Here is a 24,431-nt window from a genome sequence, read left to right as displayed (position 1 = left end):
GGGGGAGACGGAAATGGCTGAGGTGTGAATACAAGACCTGAGTCAGTAGAGCTGCAGTTGCCACATGCCCCCTCTCTCTCCCCCATTCTGAGCTCTCCTGCTCCCACTTTCTCCTTCCTGGCCTCTTCCTTTGCCCTGTAGCTCCAAATGTGCCCCTGAGTCCCCTGGGTGATACACACCCATTTCTTAGCCTGGTCTGAAAGTTACTGTGGGCATTGCGGAGGGTGGGCAGAGCCTGGGTGAGGATGCGTCAGGGAGAGGCAGGGGAAGAGGAAGTGTCTTGGGTCCGGGGGAAGACTGGCCTGTCTTGGTGGGTGGGGACCGTCATTATCAGCTTTCTGGACACACAGAGACAGACAGGATGGATTTCCTCCGGCTACATCTCCCTGGGCTGCATCAGGCCTTGAGGGGGGCACTGGTGAGAGGGATGCCAGAGACTTTCACCCTGCTTCCTGGGGCCTCACCTTCCCTCCTCCCTTTGAGCCTCTCCTCAGACTTGAGATTCCTTCCCCAGGATCAGGCAGCCTCCTAGCCCACTCTTTTCTGTATTTCAACCCCTAACCTCCACAAACGCATCCACATACCCCTAATCTAGGCCCTTTCCTATTCCTTCTACAGATCTTGTTCTCCTTCTCTTCTCAGATCCCAGAACCCTTCTTCCTTAGCCTGAGCTCCTCTGGCCCAGGGCCCCCAGAGAGAGGGCTGGGCCTCCCCTTAATGGCTTTACCCCTTCCCTCTTTTCTTCTAGGATTCCTTGAGCACCTTTCTCTCCTACCTTATGGGAGATGAGGTCCCCACTGCAGAGACGAGGGGGGCGGGGGCAGCTGAGGAACTACGGGAGGTGGCAGCAGGAAGGTCAGGGCGGACTATGGAAGAGGAAGCCCAGGAGGCCCTGGGGGGCCTTGGCAGCAGCCAAAGCAAGGGGGAGGGAGGGCTGAGAGGGGCTGGAGAGGCTGGAAGACACCAGGAGGGAAGCTCAACTACAGAACAGACCTGGGGTTGGGGAGAAGGCAGCTCCCATGGGTCTCAAGCAGATAGGCAGGACACTGGAGCCTGGGAGGCAGCCAAGGCCACCAGGTGCCAGGAGCCAAGTGCTCCCTTGGAGGCCAGGAAAAAGTCCAAGGCACGGTCTGAGGCTGGTCGAGATGAGAGCAGCCAAGCCCAGGAGAGTCAGGAGCCCGATGAGCAGGAAGTGACCAGAGGGGAGACACTGAGAACCTGGGAACAGGAGGAGGAGGAGGAAGAGGTCAGGGCAAGAGAGCCAAGGGTGGCTGAAGGGGCGGAGTCAGTGTGGACCTGGCACAGGGAGTCTGAGGAGAAGGCCGTTGCTGACGGGCAAAAGGTGGCAGGGGATGGCAGGGAGATGGAGCCGGCAGTCAAGAAGGCAGTTGCAGAGGAGATCCAGGGGCCTGGGGCTAAAGGGGCTGGGAGGGAAGAGGAGGTGGTGGTAGTGGTGAGAGGTAGCCAAAGCACAAGGGCACAGGGGACACAGGAACAAGGGGAAGAATCTGGGGGTGGGGCAGCTTCAGGCAGGGAGGAGGCCCAGACAACCTCAGGCAGGGAAGAGGCTGAGACACTCCCAGATGGGGAGGAAGCTGGGACGACCTCAGGCAGGGAAGAGGCCTGGACAACCTCAGGCATGCAGGAGGCTGAGACACTCTCAGGTGGGGAGGAGGCTGGGGCAACCTCAGGCAGGGAGGAAACCGAGACAACCTCAGGCAAGGAGGAGGCCTGGACAGCCTCAGGCAGGGAGGAGGCCTGGACAACCTCAGGCATGGAGGAGGCTGAGACACTCTCAGGCAGGGAGGAGGCCTGGACAACCTCAGGCATGGAGGAGGCAGAGACACTCTCAGGCAGGGAGGAGGCCTGGACAACCTCAGGCAGGGAGGATGCTGAGACAATCTCAGGCATGGAGGAGGCTGAGACACTCTCAGGTTGGGAGGAGGCCGGGACAACCTCAGGCAGGGAGGATGCTGACTTCCTAGGAGTCAGAGAGACAGAATATGAGGCAGTCCTAGGAAAAAGGATCCCAGAGGATACGGAGAGATTCTGGGCCCTAGAGGAAGCCTCCGAGGGAGACCAGGAGGAGGAGGTAGATGAGAACAGAGAGGATGAGGGAAGCCTGTTCCCCAAACAGACCCAGGGCCTGGGAACTGAGGGAGTGGAAGAAGTGGCTGAGGACCAGACAGCAGAGAGAAAGGCTGCAGAAGACCAGGAGTCAGAGGGGGAGGTAGGGGAGGGCTTTGAGGGCCAGGAAGATCAGGGTGGGAAAGAGGCGGAGGGGAGGCAGGACTCAGAGATCAGGGCTACTCAAGCCAGTCTGGAGGAGGTGCCGCCGGCAGAGGAGGCCGAGGAGAAGAGACAGAGTTGCTGGGCCACAGAGGCTGAGCTGCCTCAGGACAAAGCTGCAAACGAGGCTGAAGGTGACGCCAACTTGGAGGCGACCCCACAGGCCAGGCCGGAGAAGGAGCTCTGCGGGGAGAGGAGTGAGGAGGAGGCTCAGATGGGTCAAGAAGCATCAGAGGTGGAGTGGAGTGGCCTCAAGCACGAGGTCACTGAAGGCGAGGAACCTGAGCTGATAGGAGGCCCCCAGACCCTGAGAGAGCAACCTGAGGAAGGACAGGGGTGTAAGGAAGAGCTCTGGAGCATTCCAGCCCTGAGCAAAGAGGAGACAGAAGGGCGCCTGGAGGAATATCCCAGGCACATGGGGTACGTAAAGCCTGATACCTCTGAGGCAGAAGTCTGGGAAAACCGGAGGAGAAGGGATGTGGAGAGAGGACATTCTCAGGAGGAAAAAGCAGATGCTGAAGAGGGGGAGGAGGAGGCGGCAGGAGGCCAGGCACTAGAGGCTGAGGCTAAAGGAGGGCAAGAGTCTGCACTACCAGAGGTTCCGGAGGCAGGCTGGGAGTGGAAGAAAGCAAAGGAAGCAGGGTGTGGAGCAGAGGAGGGAGAGGCCCCTGGAGCAGAGAGCCAGGAACTGGGTGGAAGGCATGGGGCAGAAGCAGGGACAGGCCAGCCACTGGGAGAGTCAGATGCCAGAGAAACCAAGGATGAGGAGGTGGAGGCTGCAGTGCCCTGGGGGGCCGACGGAACATCCAGGAGAGGCTGGAGGCTGGAGGAGGCAGCTCTGAGCCTCCAGGACAGCGAGGACACCTGGGCCAGTTCTCTGGCTGCTGAGATTGTGGAGGAAAAGGCAGCTCTGGGTGGAAGGACTGCCAGGGCTGGGGAAGGGCCTGAAAGAGAGGCTGGGGAAACGTTTGGGAGAGGCTGGGATTCAGGAGGAAGAGACGAAGCTGGGGAAAGTGAGGACCTGGTGGAGACTGCAGAGGGAGAGAATAGAGGTGAGCAAGAGTCTGGCCTGGAGGGCTCAGCAGAGGAGGAGGTGACTGACAGAGGTAGCCAAGCAGAGGATTTTGAGGCCAAGGATGGTGAGCCCTGGGGAGATCAGGCTGAGGCCAGGGAATCTGTGGTGGCAGAAGGAAGCTGTGGGATGGATGGCTTTACCTCGGGCTCCCACGAAGCTGGTGCAGAGGGGACCATGGCCATAGTGGAGGCCGAGGGGCTCCCAGGAGGGAAGATGCAGTTGGAAAAAGAGGCTGGGGGATGGCAAGCAAGGGAGCAGGGGCAAGGCAGTGAGGGGCAGGATGGGGACCACCATCCCGAGGGAGAGGTACAAAGGCTCCTTGAGGTGGAGGATGTCAAGGTGACTGAAGACCAGAGGGCAGGGGCCGAGGAGATTGATCCAGAAAGCCTGGAAGACGTCCAGAGCCAGGAGGACCTGTCAGCAAACCAGGACCCCACAGAGATTGAGCCTGGGCCAGGTGCTGAGGCTGCAGGAAGTGCCAGAGGGGATGCTCACAGCGGCTGGAGTGAGGTGAGGGCTCCAGGTGGGGTCCAGGGCCAGACGGAGCAGAATCTCGAAGCTGGCCCCATAGTACTCTGTGCCCTCTTCCCTGTAGGCCCTGCTCCCTGGGTCTCGCCTGGACGTCTCTGTCCCACGGAGCCGTGTCCTCCTCTCCCGCAGCTCCTCACAGCGCCGCTCCCGGCCCTCTTTCCGACGGAGCCCTGCCCCTGAGCAGCAGGAGGAGCCTCCCAGCCCCCCACCCGAGCAAGAGCTGTCAGCCCCTGAGCAGAGACTTCTCCAGCCAGAAGAACCCCCAGAGTCAAGCCCCCCAAGGCCCGAAGGGACCCCAGTGCCAGCCAGGAGAAGGCCCCTGGGACATGGGTAAGCACAGGGTGAGGTGACTGGGCTGGGCTGGGGAGGAGGCTGTGGACACCTGGAGACCAGCTCCCCCACCTGTCTTCCATCTCCAGGTTTGGTCTTGCGCACGTTGGCATGATGCAGGAACTGCAAGCCAGGCTGGGCCAGCCGAAGCCCCAGTGACTGGGACCCGAGACCCTGGGAGCCAGGCCTGAGTGAGGGTCAGAAGGCTCTGTTGAACCCTGCTCAGCCTGACTCCCTCTGCCACTTTGGACGCACCCCTTCTACCCTCTGGGCCTTAGATTCTTGGTGTGTCATTCACGGAGCAGACAGAAGCGGATGTCTGCTAGAACTACGAACTTAAGGAGTCTGCGCCTCCAGTGCAGCCAACGGACCACTTGCCCCACTGGGACCACCTCTCACGGCCTGTCCTGACTCCCTCCCCAGCCTGTCTCACCTGTCCAAAGGACTGAGGGGACAGAGACAGTTCTCCCCACAGCGGTCCCTCTCTGACTGCCCCCACTCCCCACCTACCCCCAAACCCCTCCCTGAGCCCTCAGAGAGCTATGTAGGAGTAACACAGACCTCTGGGGTTGCAGCCGGCCCAGAGGAAACAGGTCAGGAGGGCCTACAGAGCTCCATTCGCCATTAAAGGGTGATGGGAAGCAGTCTAGACACCCTGAGCTTCCAAAATGGGAGCTTGGGCTCAGAACCCTGCTGGTTACTATGGCAACTAACCACTGAGCAAGCCAGAGTCGGCGAAGTGGGCAAAGAACCCACAAAATCTAGGAGCAGAGAGGGGTGTGGGGTGGCCAGAGGCTGCAGACTCCATTCCAGGCCCCCTTTGGGTGTCAGGTACCCCTTCTCTGAAAAGAAGCCGAGGCAGAGAGAGGGTGACAGTGCTTTATTAGGCACCCTGCATGGCGGCCTAGCCCAAGGAAGAGTAGCAGGCCCTGAAACAATAAATAAACCATCATTTCCCTAAACAATAAATAAATATCCAAGAAATAAATATCTGGCAAGGACTGGAGGGGCCTTAAGTTATTGGCAGGGTCTGGGGTGGGAGGCCGGTGGAGACCTGCCTTGTCTAAGGCAAATGAGCTGGAGGCTGTCCTGTTGGCCCAGACTCCAGTCCTAAAGTCCTAAAGGGTGAAGGGGGATGGCCTCACTCCGTCAGGGCTAGGAGCTGGGTGTTGGGCACCCCAAGGCCTGGGCTGGCTTCCCGGCCTGGGAGAGCAGCAGCAAGTCCCGCACGGCCCGAGACAAGACAAGCTCCAAGGAGTGCAGCAACTGGTAGGTGTAGAGGAGCTGGGGCCAGGACCCCTGGCCGGACATCTGTGAGGGGCCGCCCGGAGCCCTTGCGAGCAGCTCCTTCCCTTCCTCATTCTCGTCCTCCTCAGGGAGGTTGAATCCCGCAGCCAGCACCTGTAAGGAGAGGCCCACAGGTCAGAGAATGGCCAGGCTGAGACCCTGCATGAATCCTCGTTCCTTTATGTGCCCAGTGGTGCAGAATGACATCAGGCGCCACAAGGTCATGACTTCCCCGGACAACCCCTACTTCAGATCTTCCATTATGTCATCATCTCATGTGTCCTGCCTGATTTTTTGGTTCAAGAAATGGAAGTCACAGAGCAAGATGATGCTCACAGAGCTAGCTCACTCATCCAGATTACCCTGAGCATTTGGGCTTCTGGAATTTCCTCTCTTAAGTGTCGTCTTAGGATCAGAAATGGGCAGAAAAGTGATATAGCTAGCTTTTATGCTGCTTGCATTTTCTATTCTCCTTTTATTAAGGGTAAAATTCCTATTTCCCTTTGAACTGTTCAGGAGGATCTGATGATGTCAGAGGATGAGGGAGAAGGGAACCAACTTTGCTGTAGGGCCTACTGAGGCCAGTGCTTCAGAGCTGTTCTCTTGTTTAAGACTAAGACCCCAAGAGAAGGCAAAGATTCAGGGGGCAGAGCCAGGGCCTGGTGCAACTACACACACACACAGTCACACTCAGAGGATCTGGAGCATTTTCCTCTAGACTTACCCCACCTGTGAACAGGGGGTGTTTTAAAAAGGGAGCCAGTGAGCTTCAATTTTGTCTCTGGGGGTTGAGGAAGGTGGACACTCTACCTGGAAGCGGAGATGCCGCTGCAAATCCCGGAGATCCAGCCTCATGGCCCACAGCTGTGTCCTCTCTGAGCTGGTCCAGCCTCCCTGGCTCCCCAGCCCTCCCAACAGGGCATGGAAAGGGCGAAGCGTCATGGAAAGGAAACCGAGTCGTTCTGGGTCCTGTGGAGGGGGAGGGAAAGGGTCAGGAAAGGCTCGCAGGCCAAGGATGACCCACTTCAAACCCAACCCCATCTCTCTCTCTGGGTCCCATTCACATCCCAAACCCCAATCCCTGTTTCATCCCATATCTGCTTTCATCCTCTCCACTCCCTTCCTCTGCTCACCAGCATGCCCATCTCCACTGTCTTTGACCTCTATCCTACCTCCCTTTCCAACCTCATTTTCAGTCCCATGCAAACTCATCTCTGACCCCAACCCCATCTCCATTGTCCTATCACTCTCTATCCACAACCCCAATTCCATCCCTCCTCCATATGTCCGGCCTCATTCCCACTGTCTCTCCCTCCCATCTCCAACTCTACCCAAACTCATTCCACTCCCATCCTCACCAGCAATCCCCATCCTTTCTCCATCCTCCAGTCACACTCAGCCCCAACTTTCTTCCCAGCCCTAATCTATCCCCATTCTCCTCTCTAACGACTGCATTCCTCCTCCATACTAATCTCTATCCCCAATCCCATTCTGTTCCATCCCCAGCTCCTTCCACGCCCAGCTTCACTCTCACTCTCCGCCTAACTCCATTTCTTTATTCCAGCTTCGTCTTTATATCCAACAACATACTCAACCTCATCCAGATTCTGTCCCTCAGTTCATCCCCAACTAAATCTATCTTCATTTCAATCCCCGACTTCATCTCCATCCACCCAGCCAAGCCTAACTACCAGCCCACCAGCCCCACCCCACCAGCCCCACCCTCACTCACAGAGAGGCTGCGCCAGGCCTGGAAGGTCAGAGAAACGTTGGGGAGCTTATCTCCCAGGGGCAGCAGGTCCAGGCTCACTCCTGGCAGGTGAGATTCAGCCTGTGGGGCAAAGTTTGTTAGTGGGGGCTAGAGGGGACTGAGGATCTGCCCATCCCCGGAGCCAATTGCTTTAGGGAGACTCACAAAGCGGTGGGCCTGGGCCCGAACCTCGGAGAGCAGCTTCCTGGCGAGATGCAGGCTGACCTTGAACTCCTTCTGCAACTCCTGCAGGCTCAGGGGGGACCTCCTTGGCGGTCTTGGGAATCCCCAGACACCAGCTCGAGCCAGGAGCAAGGAGAGCAGCAAAAGGCTGAGCCCTGGAGAGATGAGGAGAGGGTGGGCAAGATGAAGGGAGAGCTTGAGGAGAACTCATGAGAAGGAAAGCAACACGCCTTTTCTGAGACTGCCCTAGGGGTAAGCACTGTGCATTGTCTCCCAGACCCCTCAAAACCACTAATGGGATGGAAGCTTTTGAGGACACCAGAAGGCGTCTCTGTAGGAACGAAAGGAAAGTGCCCCTTCCCCCAGGTAGACACAGCCTTGCAGATTGCCCACCTTTGCAAGCAGATCTCAGGCTGGATCTTGACCTCCCCTAACTCCCTTGGCCAAGTGTCTTTTTCAGTGAACAAACCGCACAACTGTACGTGGCAGCCTGGGTGCTGTTATTCTCCCCATTTCGCAGATGAGGAAAGTGAGGTTGATTTGCCCAAGGTCACATAGCCAGAGAGTGAGGGAAGCAGGACTGGATTCCAGATCTGCCCAAAGCAGAACCTGTGTGCTTCCCCCAGGGAACTCAGAGGAGGCAGCCACCTCCCCTGGAGTGGGCACACTGTTCTGCCAAGGATTCCTTGGGCTTAGCCAGGCGGCTCTGATGTCCTGAACTAGGGCCCTAGAGATGGGCTGGCAATGAGGCAGGCTCTATCCCAAGGAGTCGGAAGGACAGATTGGTCCAGCCCCCTCCCAGGGAGGTGAGTCATTCTGCAGTGTGGGAGGAAGAGGGGGTGCCAGGAGGCAGAGGAGGGCCTGAAATGGGAGGCAGACCCTCTGTCTCTCGTCCAGATTCTTCCCTTGAGCAAGTTGCCTCTTATCTCTGTGCCTCAGGCTCTCATCTGTAAAATGAGAGAGTCAGACCAGCTGATTTCTGAAAGCTTCCTGCCCTATGTTTCCTGGACAGAAGGAAGAGGGGCAATGGGGTGGGCACTCTGGGAAGAGGGCAGTGCGCGGCGGTTTCTCCCTCAGAGAGAGGAAATCTAGCAATCACTGGAGTTACACAATTCTCCTCGAAACACAAACCAAAACTGGCCCGTAGGTCTAAATCTATGCCTGCACGCCCTCCTCTCCATGCCTCTTCCCTGTCATTCTTGATCTCCAGCCTCTGGGCTCTGCTCCTTGCATGAAATGTCCTCTCAGTGAAGACTAAGTGGGTACTACCACTTCCACCATGGACTTCCAGTGGTGGCAGGCAGTGCCTGCGATATCTAGTGTTCAGGCTCCCTGGCTTGGGGGCCACTCTGGCATCCTGGAGACCTAAGGCAGAGTGGGGTTCTTCCCAGCTCTATGATGAGGGAGAGTGGGTGCCCCCAGACCTTGATGGATACTGTCCACCCAGAACTGAGCTGTGCCATTTCCTACAGACCCTCTGCTTGCTGCCTGAACTCTGGAGCCCCCAGACCCTTCCCTTGGCTTCTCCCTCCCCTCTGCAGCAATCCTAGGCCCTTGGCCCTTGGATTTGAGGGTTCTGTCCTCATCCCCCAGCCTTTGGTCCCTGCTCTGGCCCTACCATCTGCTACTCTGCCTATAGCCCTGGTTCCAGCCTCTGAGTCCTTCAGTCACCAACTGCAGATTGGACCTCTTTCCAAGCTTCAAACTATAACCCTTGACCCAGATAGGCTGCTAACACTTTGCCCCCAGCCCCCTACTCGTGCCAACTCCTCCTGCTGTTGTTCCCTCTAGGCAGCTCCAGTTCTCAGCCAAGCTGTCTGGCCCCCATTCACTCCAACCAAACTCTTCATTTATCTGCCTGGTCCTGGTCCTAGTCAAACCACCTGCCCAACTCTTCCCATTCATGCCAGTCAAGAGTTCCCATCCTCTGCCCAGCCCTCACCAAACCAGCACCCCTCCACCCCTCTCCCCCATTCATGCCAGCCAAACTGTCCCATCCTCTACCCAGCCCTCATCAAACCACCACCCCTCCACCCCTGCCCTCCCATTCATGCCAGCCTAACTATCCTGTCCTCCACCTAGCCCTCACCAAACCACCACCCCCTTTCCCCTAACCCATCTCCCCATTCATGCCAGCCTCATTCCCAACCTCCAGTCAGCTGTATCCTGTATCCTTAGTCTTGGCCAAGTAGTTGCCCCTCAGCCCTTGGCCCCATCTACACCATCAAGCTCTCCCACCCTCTGCCCAGTCTCAACTAAGCCTCACACCCCTCTGGCCCAAGCCCCAGCCTCAAACTCACGCCAGCCAAGGTCGCCTGCCGTCTGGCCCATGGCGGGGCCCAGCCTCTTTGGCCAGCCATCTCCCGGGTAGGGGGAGTCTTATACTGGGGGCTGCGCCCGGTTTCACTTTCCGTCCTGCTTGTACTTTCAGCTTTGCAATAAGTCAGTCTTCCCTCCTCACCACCCCTTGCTAAAATGGGGAAATGTAATTTCCCTTCCCAGAGGGGGTGGGAGGTGCAGTGGGGGGTGGCGGGAAGCCGGAGTTTCGGTCAATCCCAGCTCAGACCCCTACTGAGCTTCCAGGTCCAGCCCTCCCTTCACCTCCCCACTCTTGGGTGAGCCACCCACTCTATTTGCTGGTAGGTCCCAGAGGTCGAACTCCCTCCCGTTTCTCTTCTCTGTCATTATCATCCTAGTGCCGTCACCAGCCCTCTGTCCTTCGGCAGATGGATGGCCAGGTAAGGGGATTGCCCATCAGAGGGTACTTGCGTTTTGAGTCATCCTTACTGTCTTCTGGTTTAACAAATGGCTGAAGGAGGGAGTGCCAGGGAAGTCGGGAGTCAGTGGTGGCTGGAATGGGGCTTTGTGTGGGGCAGTGGGCTCTCAGTCTGGGCAGAGTCAGAGCTCAGTCTAGACTAGGGTCAGGGCTGGATGAGAACAGGTCTGTTGAAGGCCAAGAGCTCAGTCTTTGGACAGAGCCAGATCTAGGATTAGAACTCAGTCTATAACCAGGATCAGGACTTGGTCTAGGGCTGGACTCAGAGCTTCACGCGGGGCCAGCATCCTGGCTCTGTCTGTGTTGGGGCTCAGAGCTCCCAATGACCTGGGGACTCTGCTTGAGACCAGTCAGGGTTGCGCTTAGAGTTCAGTCCAGATGTGGCACAGAGCTCGGTCTGCGGCCACGGTTCTGACTGAGGCTGTGACTCAGGTCAGGGCTCAGGCTTGGACTGGGAGAAGAGCTCAGTCGAGAACCACGGTCAGGGCTCAGCCTGCGGCCAGGTTGGGGTTGTGTGAGGTCAGGACTGGGGCTCAGCCAGGTCCCAGAATAATCGTGGGGTTTCTGCCCTATGGACGGCTGTCAGGGCTGGGCTGCATCAGCCCAGACCTCCCTTCCAGCACAGCCCTGCCCTCAGCCCCACCCTGAATTTCCCATCTTTAGGGAGAAGATGGGGGTTTCTTGGTCTTCCCCAAGGCCTACTGCTGCCACTTTCCTTTTGGGACCTGTGGGGTTTCCCTGCTGGGTCCCTGTTGTGAGACAGAAACCAAGGGGGCTTCCCCTTCCTACCTTCTTCCTCCTGAGCCCTGCCTGGGCACTGCCTACCAGGGCTGCCTGGGACCAACTTCCAGGGAAGTACCAGCGCCTTTTGGGGAGCAATCCTGGAGGGCTGCTGGAGGAGAAGGGAAGGGAAGAGTGGCTTGCACCTGCCTAGCCCAGGCTGGTTTCCCTTGCAGTGCCCCTCAGTGGTGGCAGCTCATCCTCCCACATGCCACGCAACTAGGGCTTCCCACTGCGGGGTCCAACACAGAGGACAGACAGAGGCCCTGGCTGGTCTTCCTCACATCCCCAAGTCCCGCTGTCATCCTGGAGGACAGCCACTCCACTCATCCCCTGACCACAGCCACTTTCTGACCCTTTGCCATCACCCGGAACTGCTGTACCTCTCAAGCCTTGAACCCCATCTCCCACTCTGTGACCACGACCTCCCAACTTTCTCTTAGGGGTCCCTGAGACCTCCTGTCCCTTGCTGCTTCTTTGCCCTTCTCAATCTGGCTGCAGCTGACTCCTCCAGCCTCGCCCATCACTGCCACCCTATTTCTGCCCCAGCAACTGGAGCTTTGTACTTGAATGTGATGAGCCGCTTTGTACGTCCTTGCCTTTGCGCAAGCTGTTCTCTCCGCCTAGAGTGCCCTCACTGCCTTCTCTGGAGTTCCCTCTCCTCAACCTTCTCTGTACCCAGACCCCTTGTGTCACAGCCTTCCTGCCCTGAATGGCACATCCCTTACTGCCATAAATCTCCTCTCCAATGAACATTTCGTGTTTGTTTATCTTGCTCACTCTGTCCTTGCTCATACCACTCCAGCCACACTGGCCTCCTCATTGCTCCTAGAACATGCCAGGCATGCTCCTGCCTCAGGGTCTTTGCACTTACTGTTCCTTCCGCTTGGAACACTCTTCTTCTGGATATCTGCAAAGCTCACTCTCTCCTTACGATCTCTGCTCAAATGTCTGTCTCAAATGGAGTCTTCACTGACCATCCTACTAAAAAATGTAACCCTGTCCCTGGCACTCTCAGTCCCTTTCCCTGCATTGTCTACATAGCATTTTAGATACCTAACATTTTCTTAGTTATCGTTTTTGTCTGTCTCTATGCACTAGACTATGGGTTCCACAAGGGTGAGAATTTTTGCCTGTTTTGTGCACTGATGTACCCCAGTAGCTAACAATTGCAGGTTCTTAATAAATCATCAAACAAATCTGTCTTCTGCCACAATCCTGCCTAATCCAGGTTCTGCTCATAGCTGGTGATCTGTATGTTGCCCGGATGGAGTAGCAGGTGTGGGACCAACCTGAGTCCTGAGGTCTCACCATCAGCCTTCTCCCACCCCAGCCAAGTCTCCAGCCAGGTGCTGAGGGATGTGAAGGGGACACTTGGGCTGCTGGGCATGGCCCTGGGCTGATGATCTTAGCAGATCCTTGGCAAGAAGCCAGAGGGCCAGCGAGGGCAGTACCTGCCTCTGTCCATATCCTCAGAGGACGGGCCGTCTCTGCCTAGCTAGGCCTCAGTTTCCACAAGCAGATCTTGGCTGGTGGGCTGAGGCTTGGGCTGGAGCAGGCAGGAAATGGAAAGGATGTGGTGAGGGGTGAAAACTCTGGAAGGGAAGCCGAGAGCCCTGGGTGCTCCAGCGTGCAACCAACCCTCCTGGTGACCTCAGGTGAATCATTAGCCTGCTCTGGCCCTCAGTTTCCTCATTGAAAAGTGATAGCAATCTTCAAATGTTACCACTCTTATTACGTAGAGAAGTTAAAACCCGGATGATTAAAAACAGAGAGAAAAGAACCATCCACCAATTTTCTGATTATTTTCCAAGCCCTGTTACAGCTCTGACCCTGTGGGGCACTCCATGGGGTTGCCTGGGGATCCCGAGCTCAGGAAGCAGAAGTTAGAAGCTTCAGATGTGACATCAGGATGGAATCAGGGAGGGGAAATCTTGCTCAAGGTCATGTAGCAGATCAGCGACAATACGAAGACTGGAACTCGAGTCCTCCATTTTCAGCTTGGGCTGGGGAGGGGAATCCCTGGGCCCTGTGATGTCAGCTCCAAGGATTGGAACTAACCCCTTGCTGAAAGCGAGATGGTCTTTGGTGAATGGGGGAAGGCTGGGAGGAGGTGAGGCCGGGCTGGAACTGGGACCACCCCTCTGAGTCTCCCAGACACAGGTAGGCACAGCACCGCCCCTCCCTGGAGAGTGGAGGTGGACGCAGGCCGCAGTCCCAGCCCTGCTCACTGGACCTCTCTCCCTGTTTGCACCTGCACCCACCCCACAGCAGACCTAGCGTCTGCTGGGATTTGTTCTGCAGTACGCACTCACGGCAGGAGCAAGGGGGCTTGGGGGTCCCGCCCTCTTCCAGCAGCCTAGAGAGCTGCTCTTAAACATGGCGTCTCTTGTGGGACTGCCGACCCTGGGAGGGGGAGCTTTTTTCCCTCACTGCCACCTCTTTTTTCTCTCTAAGGCAGATGCGATGGCAGGCACCTGGGCAGGGCTGAGAGGAAGGGGGGCTTCCCATGGACGAGATGTTCATGGCTGGGTGTTCTATGTAAAGGGCACACGATGCAGGGGTGGGACACTAAGCCACGCAGGGTGTGAGGAGAAGCTAGGAGGCCAGGCCTGCTGAGTGCTGGGAAGGAAGAGTTCGAGGAGAAGTTGAGAGGCCAGGTCTGTTGAGTGCTGGGAAGGAAGAGGCCGAAGCCCAGGAGGCAGGGCCGCAGAGGAAAAACACCCGCCAGGGGATGAAAAGTCCCGGTTCAAGTCCCGGCCCTGCTCTGCCCTTTCCCGCGCGCCCCTGCGTGAGCAGGCGGCTCCAACACTCTGCGCTTCGGTTTCCCCGTCTGTAAGAGGAGGCCCACCACCCTGGCCCAGCCCACCTCTCGGCCCAGACATGAAGGTAAACTTGGGAGGACACAGGGAATCACGGGGCAGCGCCCCACTCAGGAGCCAGACAGCTCTACACTCCTTTCTCAGCTCCCACACTTCCCAGTGTGACCTTGGTCAAGGCGTGAAACCTCCCTGTGTTAGGCTCATCTACCAGGTGGGGATGCTACTCATACCAGCCAGATAATTATGACAGCTGTGATGATTATGCACATAAATGGTTGGCACTGCCTACAAGTAGCTGTGTGATCTTAGGCAAGTTACTTAACCTCTCTGCGCCTCAGTTTTATCATCTGTAACATGAGGAAAATAATACAAACTCAAAAGACTTTGGATGATTCTTTGAGCTATTGTTTGTAAAGTGCTTGGAACAGGGCCTGGCGTGTGGTACGACTGGGGTTCTAGCTAGTCTTAGTAGGATAAGACCTGACCCACAAGAAAGCTCTCAAGAAATGTTAGTTATCTTTAATAAATGCAAAGGATGGTTGTCATCAACAGGCAAAAAAAGGCCGAAGGAGGGTTGGAGGAAGAGGGTGAGGAAGCAAAGAGGCTGCAGTGAGAGCTTAGGAAGTAGGGGAGGAAGCAGGTGCAGGTCAAGAGGCCACAGGCAGAGGGTGCCTGGTGGCCCAGAGATGTGCATCAGAACAGAATTCGGGCCAGGAGGAGAAATCTCAGAGAGGCAGCCTATCGGGCCCTGGGCCAGGGTGTGGACAGCCTCAGATCTGAGGACCACTGGGTGGGACTCACCTCCCGGGCCAGGTGAGGCTCCATGAAGCCTCCCTAGGGAGAGAACTTGGAATGGAGACAGACCCTGGGCTGAGCCGCAGGACAGGCCCTGCCCCATGTCTGAGAGAGGCAGGCAGGCCCCGGGAAGACACGAGGTCCCTAGGCTCCCAGGCTGACACTGAGCCCCACACCAATCCTGGGGCTCTCACCTGACAGCCTCCGGGAGGTCTCAGCCACCCCTGGCCACCATGTCCATCTCTTGTCCTGCCCACCGCATGTAGAACCCCCAGGTGAGTGGACAGTGCACTCCCCAGGAATGGGACACACCTGCCACTTGCATTTTTATGTATCATCTAATTCATACGAAGAATAGATACCACATATGTTTCTGCCCACGCACTTTTCTTTCTCCTGCCTCAGTTTGGTCCTGGGTTCCAGCAGACTACCTGCACAACCGATTCATTGATTCCCATGGCTCCTCACTTCCCTCTGTGTAGCAAAAATCCTTCTCATGGCTTAGGAGGTCCTCATGATCCCTCCCATTGACCTTTCCTATTCTCTCCCCGGCCTCCTGGCTGCCCTACAAACACACCAGGCACACTCCTACCTCAGAGCCTTTGTACCTGCTGTTCCCTCTGCCTAGAACACTATTCCCACGGCTCTTCAAATAACTGGCTCCCTGTTCCTCCTTCAGGTCTCATCTTCTCATAAAAGCCTTCTTCCCTCTCTGGCTCTGAGGACTGTCCCATCCTGTTCCCACCTACAGTAAGACTTTGCATACAATCTTAAGATCTAGAGGTTAGTATCTTAGCTTATCAATTTTTCTACACATTCTGTTGTAGACCCGAATCTCTGGGGTCTTCTCCAGACCTCGAGCCTCCACCTGCCTCAACAGACATCTGGGTCCTGTTGGCAATATGAACAACTTCCACTCCTTCCATGTTTCTGAATTGAAATGGTGCACCTGGGTAGGAGAGGGGACGAAGGAATTAGGGGTTGAGTACCGAGGTGTGGAAAGCATGGTCCTTGCCTGCTGAGAAGCTAGAGAAACATGTGCAACCAGAGAGAACAAGACAAAGCAGGGCTGTTTATAACTTACTGGGAGACCCTGGCAAGCCACTCTCTGGCCTTTGTTTCTTCACCTGGAGAATGGGCCTAGCAATACCTTCCCCACAGAGAAAGAGAGAGCACATGAACGTGTGCTCTGGAAACTGGAAAGTGTATTAATATTGGGAGCTCACAAAGCAAAGATTGTCAACTAACTGGTCAGTGGGCAAGAGGACGAGGACAGACGGGCATCACTTGGGATAAAGTTGACATCTGTCATTTGCACCTGCCCACCCGTTCTTCCTTTTTAAATAAAAAATAATAAAACATCTGGATTTTCCATTGGGGAATTATCCATCATTTCTCTCAGAGGTTCACACCTCCCAGGGTGGGCACCAGCCAGGCCCAGCCAGTCAGGGTGCCCCATGCCCGTCACTACAGTGAATGGTTCAAGGTACACGACACACTGAGAGTCAGTCCCTGGCCTTGCAGTCGGGAAAGGAGCTTTCTCTCTGCAGGGATTGCTCAGCTGGTAGGATGTGAACCTGAACCTGCTGGAGGCCACCATGAGGGAAGACCTTGCCTCAGACTGGAGCCAATGCAAGGGAAAGTAGAGCTGAGAGGTGGAGAGGGAGACAAGCATCTTGATTATCATTTACTTTGAGCTCCTGGATCCAGCTATTGCTGAAGCGATTAATTCTGGAATGTTCAGTTTCACAAGCCAATCTTCTTTTTTGCTGAAGCTGGTTGGAATTGTGTTTCTGCCACTTGCAGCAGTGCATGTCCCCTGCTCTGCTTTTATCTACCTTCACAACTGATTTCCAATGTCAAAAATCACAGATTAGATTTAAAAAATCATGATAAAGTCAAACAGTATCATATAGTAGAAAGAGCACAGTGTCAGCAGCCAGTGGGAGAGCCATTTCAGATAGAAAGAACAGTGTGAACAGGGCCGGCCCCATGGCGTTGTGCGCTCGGCTTCGGCGGCCCAGGGTTTGCAGCTTTGGACCTTCGCACCGCTTATCAAGCCATGCTGTGGCGGCGTCCCATATAAAGTAGAGGAAGATGGGCACGGATGTTAGCCCAGGGCTGGTCTTCCTCAGCAAAAAGAGGAGGATTGGCAACAGATGTTAGCTCAGGGCTAATCATCCTCACCAAAAATTAAAAAAAAAAGAAGGAAAGACCAGTATGAAAACAGAGTAGATGTTCGGTCAGTATTTGCTGAGCACCAACTCCATGTGCTCCATGTGAGCACAACCAATGTCCCAGGCATTCTAGGCATTAGAGATACGGCAGTGAATGAAGCCCACAGAAAGCTCTGCCTTCACAGAGCTCATACTGAATGGGATAAAATTCAAGTTATAGCTAAAATTTAATCAAATGCTTATATGTGCCTGGCACTTTTCAACTATTGGCTCATTTAATCCTCACAATAACCTTATGTTGTAGATATTATCATTCACATTCATTTTATACAGAAGAGGAAACTGAAGCCCAGAGAGGTTAAGGCTCTGTGCCCAGGGTCACAGAGCTAGTAAGTGGCAGCTCTGGGATTTGAACCCAGGATGTTTGGCTTTCTTAACCACTGTACTATACCGCCTGGAATAGCAATTAGTACTTACTGAGCCTTCTCTGTGCCGGGCACTGTTCTGACGGCTTTAGACACATAAACTCATGAAATCCTCAAAACAACCCATTTACAGATGAGAAAACTGAAGTTAAACAACAGTAGCAGAACTGAAGTTTGAACCGAAATAGTGTGGCTCAAGAGTCCACACTCTTTTTTTTTTCCAGCTTTATTGAGATATAATTGACAAATAAAATTGTAAGATATTTAAAGTGTACATCACAGCAACTTGATATATGTATACATTGGGAAAGGATTCCCCCCACCAACTTAATTAGCACATCCATCACCTCACATACTTTCTTTTTTTGTTGTTGTTGGTGAGAACATGTAAGTTCTGCTCTCTTAGAAAATTTCAATTACACAATACAGTGTTATCAACTACAGTCACGAGAATCCGCACTCTTAACCACTAGCCCATACTGCCTCTAATGAATGAGTAAAGGAATGAAGGGGGGGCAAGAAGACAGAAACCAGGCCCAGGAGGGAAGGACAGCCCTGAGGCCCCACGTCCAAATAGTGCCAGGGTTCAGTCTTGGTAAAGAGACGATCCTTCCAGCATCCGTCACTGAGGGTGCGCACCCTACCTGCCCTGCCCCCAGCCCCACTGTCCAATGGCCAGACCTCTCTGTCTTCTCCAGCCCTGAGGATCTTTCTGTGATGACTATGGTGAGCAGCAGAAGTTGGAAGACTGCAGGAAAGAGACACAATGAGGAGGCAGAGGAGAGGAGCAGGGGGCAAATCAGAGAGGGTGGAACCCAGAAGTTTCCCAGCCCCCAGGAGCTCCACCAACCCCCCCACCAGGAATCTCAAAGCCATTCCCCCAAATTCTGGAATTGCTCACTTGTCCAAGAGTAGGAATATGCTTCCAAGCTTTCTCAGTAAATACCAGGAAGTTCTCAGGAGCAAAGAGGTGGAGGAAGGCAGGGACCTTACTGCCAGAGAGGGAGCTGGCTAGAGGTCAGAAGTCAGAGCCATGTCAGGCTCCCCCTCTTCACCTCCTCGACTCCCATCCTGGCTCACACTCACCTCTGCAGGTGATAGATCTTGTGCGTAGACTGGTCCCGCTCACCAGGACCCCCTCGCAGAGCTGGTTGGTCAGCACCTCAATGCCCCTGCCTCTGTCCTTGCTGGTCTGGGCCACAGAAGACAAGTGTCCACTTGGCACTGAAGGCGGAGAGCAGAGCAGGGCCAACCAAGTCAAACAGAAGCAGCAAATTATGTTGGCTCCCCCACCTGACTTCGTTCTCGCTCAAAGGGGAAGAGATGTTGACACAGACAGCCCTAAAATAGGCTGGACTGCAGCAAGAGGTGCTGAAGGCATGGGGCTCAGTGTAAGGAGAGGGCGATTCCTGTGAGGAATCGGAGGAAGCTTCCTGCAAGAGAGAGTCTCTGACCCGGACCCGGCTGAGGGCTCCGGTTCCAACTTTGCCTCACAACAGCTGTGTGGCTCCTAGCAAGTCATTTTCCTTTTGAGCCTCAGTTTCCGTATCTGTAAAAAGGGGGTGATGACTATACTAGCCTGATGAGGTTATTGGGAGGGTCAAATCTGTCGGATGACAGGATAAGGGAAACTCTGCAAGTGGAAATGCAGCACTATCATAAATGGTTATTGTGGAGAATCAGTGGAATTCTGACAGGTCAGGAGGAGAGAAGAAATGTCCCCAGCAAAATGGATGGTGTGAAGCAAGACTATTTCTGACATGTTCACGCATGAGTATTTATTGCACACCTGCTCTGTGCCAGGCACGAGCCCTGCAGAAGAGGAACCAGAAGGCACTCAGACTGAGAGGATGGTGGTTAAGGTCCTGGAACACCACACTCAAGAATATGGACTGTGTCGAATGGCCAGTGGGGATCCCTGTTAAGACAGATAGTGACAGAGAGGCCTGCCCACAGAACAACTTCAGGAGACTCCTGGGGGTGGCGCATCTCCTCCACGGAGCGGGGGTAGCAGCACCTGACTCGTGGCGAAGGTGCGGTGGGCCTAAGCAGAAGAGAGGACACTTAGGCCTCCCTGCCTGGCCCCCATGGCCTGCCCCAACCCTTGCTCTCCGCCTGTGGTCACTCAGACCCCAGCCCTTCTCATTGCCTCGGGTTTCTCAGCAGCCACTGGTCACCTTTCCTAACCCCAGACGATAACCTAATAAGTAAAATATATGGTATGTCAGATGGTACTGTGTGCTCTTAAGGGAATAAACAGGCATATCAGCGTGAATCACTCCCAGACTTCCTTCTGGCTTTGGCTTAAATGCCGCCTTCTCAGGGAGGCCTTCCTTAACCAAGGTGTTTAAATCACACAAGCTGTACTGAAAGTGTTGTTCTTGTTGGCTCAGTTGTAAATGTTTGTCTACCCCTCTAGCATGTAAGCTCCACGAGGAAAGAACTAGTTTACACTGTATCCACAGCTTTTAGAATATTCCCTGGCTCAACAAACCTTTGTTGAATGAATAAATCATTATTTCCTCAAACAGAAAAAAATACCTCTCCAAACTGGTTCTCCAGAAAAAAGAGAACAGGAGAAGGTTGCCCAGAGCCGGTGCGAGCATTCTATGAAGTGACCACAAACGAACTCTAATTTTATAACTTGAGTGTTTTGCAAAAGTTGGAAGGAGTGCGTGTTTAGTCAGGGGGACCGAACCAGAGGTCAGGGGTTATCTTCTGATTCCACAGCATTAACTGCTTCTGTAATCAGAAAAGCAACGAAAACCTTGTTTTACAAAGAAAAGGAAGTGCTTCTGGTTGATAGAGACCTGGGTTCTGGGTCCAGCCCCTGGGGAGAGGTCTTCACTGTCAAGACTGGCTGCCTGCACAGGGACTCGGGGGCTGGGGTGCTCTCCCTTCTTTGCTTGCTGCCCCCTGGGACTCTCTGAAGGCCACAGAACTCTCTCGAAAGCCTGGGCACGGGTGTCAGCACACCTGGTTTACTCCTAGCTCGGTCTGTGACCGGTCGTAAACCCATGACCCAGGTCTTTTCCCTCCCCAAGGGCTTCGGTAAATCTTCAGTGTGATAATAATAATCGTGTGGCTGGGTAATATTTTTATATACAGTCATCCTGCGGTATCTGCAGGGGATTGGTTCCAGGAAACCCCCTCTCCCCCCACCCAAAAAATCTAGGGATGCTCAAGTCCCTTATATAAAATGGTAGTAGTATTTGCATACAACTTACGCACATCCTCCCATATACTTTAAATCGTCTGTAGATTTCTTATAATACCTAATACAAAGTAAATGCTATGTAAATGGTTGCTATACTACATTTTTTAGGGAATAATGACAAGAAAAAATAGTCTGTCCATGTTCAGTACAGACACAACCATCGTAGAACTTTCCATCCGTGGTTGGTTGAATCCGGGGACACGGAACCCTCAGATATGGAGGACCGGCGGACTGACTGTACAAACCAACGTGGAGTTTCCCCCATATTCCCTTTTACGCTCATCCTGTTCTGGTTTAATCAGTGAGGGCCACGTGGCTTTCATTGCTATAGTGAAGGGATGTCATTGCAGTTTCATTTTTAGTTCAACAGCCTTGGGGGACTCAAGGCACAGAGAATTATGACGACGTAAGAGCAAGGTGGATAGGGTTGGGGATGGGGCAAACTAAAATACCCCCCAAGTCAAGGAAGGAAGGAGGCAATTTGGAAAGGAAACAAAGAGAACTTAGGACTGATGTGTCCCTGATAAAGGGTTCCCGTGCCCTGCTTGTTCTGAATAGTTTGGTGAGATCTGAGGACGGCAGGGACTATACCCCATTTTCCAGGTGGACAGACCCCAGCGGTGCCCCTGCACCCTGGCATGACACAGGAGCTGTGGGAGGTGGCCCAGAGCACACAGACTAATAGCAGGGGTTGTGTAGGGGGACAGCAATGAGCAGGCAGAAAGGGCAGGAAAGGCAGAAGGGGGACATCTTGGCAGATGCCACTGTACCAAGGGCATGTTGAGGCCACGAGGATTCGTGCCTCTTCCAACTCTGCTCCTGAGCAGCCCTGGGGAAAGGAGAGAAAAACTGCGAACTGACCCGTTGAACACCTGCCGCCGGCAGGAAAGGAGCAGATATTATCAATTTAATTAAACATAGACAATCATGTTTCTGGCACACTTGAGCTGTGTTTATGTATCATTGTTTTAATCAAGCACTTACATTGCTCTTACTGTGCATTTTACAACGTTAACTCACCTAATCACAGCAGCAACTCTATGTTGAACGTTATTGACATTCCTAATTTACACATGGGGAAACTGAGGCTGGAAAGGTCACGTAACTGGCCCAAGGTCACACAGATTGTGAGTAAGAGAGCTAGGACTCGAACCCACGGAGTCTGGGTCCAGAGCCCGTGCTGTCAGCAGCTACTCGGCTGACTCCTTAAGTTCTTTTTCTGGGTCAGCTACCCTGCGAAGTGCTTGAAAAACACGATTTCCTTGCCTTCTCGAAACCATTCCAGGAGGTGAGTGTATTCTTCATCTCCTGTTTACGGATGTGGAAATCAAGATGCAGGGTAAACAATAACGTGTTCCAGCTCACAGCCAAGTTTGCAGACAGGGCCTGGACATAGTTCTGGGGACTCTAAGGCTGTTCTAGTCACTGTTGCTGCATAACACACCATCCCCAAACGTGGTGCTGTGAAAACATCATCTTATTATGCTCCTAGATTCTGTGGGTCAGAAATTGGAGATGACTTGTCTCTGCTCCACAATATCTTGGGCTTCATCCGGGAAGACTCAGTTGCTGGAGGTGACTTGACAGCAGGGGCTGGAACCATCTGCAGTCTCCCTTCACTCACAGATCTGAAGGAGGGCTTTCAGCTAGGACTGCTGCTGGGATGAAGGGCAGAACAACCATAACACGTGGCCTTTCCATGTTGTCTCTCCATGTGTGTTATTTTGGACTTCCCAGTAGGGTGGCTGCATTCCAGGAACTCCAGAAAGCGAGGTTGAGGAGCATGGCGTTTTATGACAGCACCACTTCTGCCGTATTCTATCAGTCAAGACAGTCAAGAAAGTCCTCCCATGTTCAAAAGGAAGGGACACAGTCCTGGGCCCCACCGCTTGATGGGAAGGTGTCAAGGTCACGTGGTAAGGAGAGCATACGGGATGGGAACTCTTGCTGTGACCATCTTTGGTAAATGCAATCTGAGACAACAGCTCACCGCATCAGTGGTCCTCAAACCACTGCACGTTAGAATCATTTTTCAAAGTCCCAATGCACAGGCTACTCCCCAGACCAATGAAATCAGAATCTGTGGGCATGGAAGCCAGGCATCAGTATTTTGTTTAACCCCCAGGTGATTACAACGAGGACTTTGCTCATATATGCAAAGCACCTGGCAGTGTCTGGCTCGTGAACAACTGCTGTTTCTCCAAGTGGGAACACCTATGACCGTACACAAGGTCATCTGAGCTAGTGCACAGGTGGGTTTAAAAACATTATGGTTAGGTGTTTCTTTTTACAGTTTTCCTCTAATGATGACAAATGATTGTGGTTTTTCATTTTTGGTGGTTATGTAGTTTCCTTTTCAAATACGTTTGAGTAAAAAACACGAGGAGGTAATTTTTAAGATGCTAAGTAAATAATGGTATAGCTCAAATGCACACAGGGCAGATATCACAAAAGTGTGAGAGAGGAGGCTGGGAAACCCTGAGGCAGCTCATCAATCATGGTAGCTGGGACTATTACTATTATTGGAATCACCTTTAAGGAGTGCTAAGTGAAAGTCAACTTTGGGTGATTCAGAAATTTTAAAAGCTATACATCTGAGAGCTGGCCCTTGAGAAAGGACTGGGCGGAAGAGGACCAGGTGTTCGTGAAGCAAATGAAGAACCCCACAGTGAGTTTCCCCAATTCCCTGCAAGCAGCTAGAAATCCTGTGAATGGAGGCAACCTGCCCCTGAGGGGAAAGAGAGGGCAGTCCTCGCTCTAGTTCTCAGGAGGAACCCAACAAATTGTGGAAATATATGTTACGTGGAACCAGGGGACAAAAAAGAAGGAGTGTAGGAAAAGAGAGGGTGGAACAGAAGAGGGAGGTTCCGGAGAGGTAGAGGTAAGAGCGAGTTCTTGTCCTGACTGGATCCCTGGGCCTCATGTGAGTTTAAGCCAGTCCCTAAGCCCCGCCCCTCACATCCTTGATTTCCCCTTCTGCAAAGGGGAAAGAGTGGGGCTCTAACCCCCAGGATCCTTTCGGATCCAAACATTGTGTAATTCCAAGAACTGTCTGGTTCCTGGAACAGTCACGTAAAGGCCTCCTAGGCAGAGGCTGTGCCAGGGAACAGCGAGGCCAGGAGTGAGTGGTAGCGTTTGAGGCCTCCTGGCAAGTGTCAAAGGACCCAGTACCCAGGGAGTGGCCATGGCCAGCTAGGGACACAACACTCCCCAGCCTGTTTTCTCCTTTGAGGTTGACAGAGGAGAGAGTAGTCTCACCATTTGACAGGTGAGGAAACTGAGGCTCAGAAGGAGTAACTGACCAGAAATTAACTAGCATTTAGGATTCCTCATTGTCAGTACATGGTTCTTCTGAGGCGTGTAGTAAAAAAGGGAAAAGCCCAGGCTTTGAAAATCAGACCGACCTGAGTTCAAAATCCCAGCTCCTGCAGGCTGTGGCTCTGTGACTTTGGACAAGTTACTTAACTTCTCTGAACCTCAGTTTTCTGGTCTGTAAAATGGGATTAATAACAGTATGCGTATTGGGTTATTATAAGGATTAAGTGGGACAATGCCTATAAAACACCTTCATGGAGTATTTGCCCAACACGTGGCAGCTGTTGCTGTGACTTTCTGAAGCTGACACACCAGACGTGTGCTGGGCTGAGAGCTCGCTGCCCAGTGCGGCTCCTGCCACTTGCCTCCTGAGTTCAAGAGGTGACAGTGACCCTAAGGCGTGGTTCCCATCATACCAGGGTCTCTCGTTTGTCCCTCGTGCAGTCCACGCCTTCAACCAGGCTCTGCTAAAACAGTAGGCATCCAATAAACATCAGCTGAATGAATAAATAATTTGTCATGGAAAGAGGGTTCGAGGGGAAATGGGAAGGAGCTCTATGCCAGGCTGGCTGAGGTTCTGGGCACAGGTCTGCTGTGTGTGCAATCCCAGAGAAGGCGTCTCCTGGGGTGGAGGCGAGGAGACGGGTGGTGGAGGGCAAGACGGGGAAGACTTGGAGAA

The 24,431-nt window shown here is 53.8% G+C and overlaps 2 protein-coding genes across 3 annotated transcripts; one reads left to right on the top strand and one right to left on the bottom strand.

Moving 5' to 3' along the window:
- Positions 1-267: 267 nt before the first annotated feature.
- On the top strand, positions 268-5,226 carry APOBR (apolipoprotein B receptor). 2 transcript variants are annotated; one of them, XM_058569723.1, is made up of 4 exons: positions 268-418; positions 749-3,874; positions 3,960-4,225; positions 4,315-5,226. In XM_058569723.1, exons 1-4 carry the CDS (start codon positions 362-364, stop codon positions 4,382-4,384), a joined length of 3,519 nt encoding a protein of 1,172 aa, XP_058425706.1. In that variant the 5' UTR covers positions 268-361; the 3' UTR covers positions 4,385-5,226. The 2 variants fall into 2 exon arrangements, with proteins under 2 accessions (XP_058425706.1, XP_058425707.1); XM_058569724.1 differs by lacking the exon at positions 4,315-5,226 and having other exon boundaries at positions 3,936-4,013.
- A 53-nt stretch (positions 5,227-5,279) lies between these two features.
- IL27 (interleukin 27) lies at positions 5,280-9,886 on the bottom strand. Its single transcript, XM_058569729.1, has 5 exons — positions 9,746-9,886; positions 7,428-7,600; positions 7,245-7,343; positions 6,323-6,481; positions 5,280-5,626 (listed from the first exon to the last, which is right to left on the bottom strand). The coding sequence occupies exons 1-5, from the start codon at positions 9,774-9,776 to the stop codon at positions 5,381-5,383; spliced, it is 708 nt and encodes a 235-aa protein (XP_058425712.1). The 5' UTR covers positions 9,777-9,886; the 3' UTR covers positions 5,280-5,380.
- Positions 9,887-24,431: the final 14,545 nt, after the last annotated feature.

The sequence above is a fragment of the Diceros bicornis genome, chromosome 26 (assembly GCF_020826845.1).
Source record: "Diceros bicornis minor isolate mBicDic1 chromosome 26, mDicBic1.mat.cur, whole genome shotgun sequence".
Taxonomy (NCBI): domain Eukaryota; kingdom Metazoa; phylum Chordata; class Mammalia; order Perissodactyla; family Rhinocerotidae; genus Diceros; species Diceros bicornis.
This window is presented reverse-complemented; position numbering and strand designations above follow the sequence as displayed.

Bases quoted from the DNA above. Each gene is read 5' to 3' on its own strand.
- IL27 (XM_058569729.1), bottom strand. From the start codon at position 9,776: ATGGGCCAGACGGCAGGCGACCTTGGCTGGC. The intron at 7,601-9,745 runs GTGAGTTTGAGG...TCATCTCTCCAG, and splicing joins GGCAGGCGACCTTGGCTGGC to GGCTCAGCCTTTTGCTGCTC. The intron at 5,627-6,322 runs GTAGAGTGTCCA...CTCTCCTTACAG, and splicing joins AGCGGCATCTCCGCTTCCAG to GTGCTGGCTGCGGGATTCAA.
- APOBR (XM_058569723.1), top strand. From the start codon at position 362: ATGGATTTCCTCCGGCTACATCTCCCTGGGCTGCATCAGGCCTTGAGG. The intron at 3,875-3,959 runs GTGAGGGCTCCA...TCTTCCCTGTAG, and splicing joins CTCACAGCGGCTGGAGTGAG to GCCCTGCTCCCTGGGTCTCG. The intron at 4,226-4,314 runs GTAAGCACAGGG...TTCCATCTCCAG, and splicing joins AGAAGGCCCCTGGGACATGG to GTTTGGTCTTGCGCACGTTG.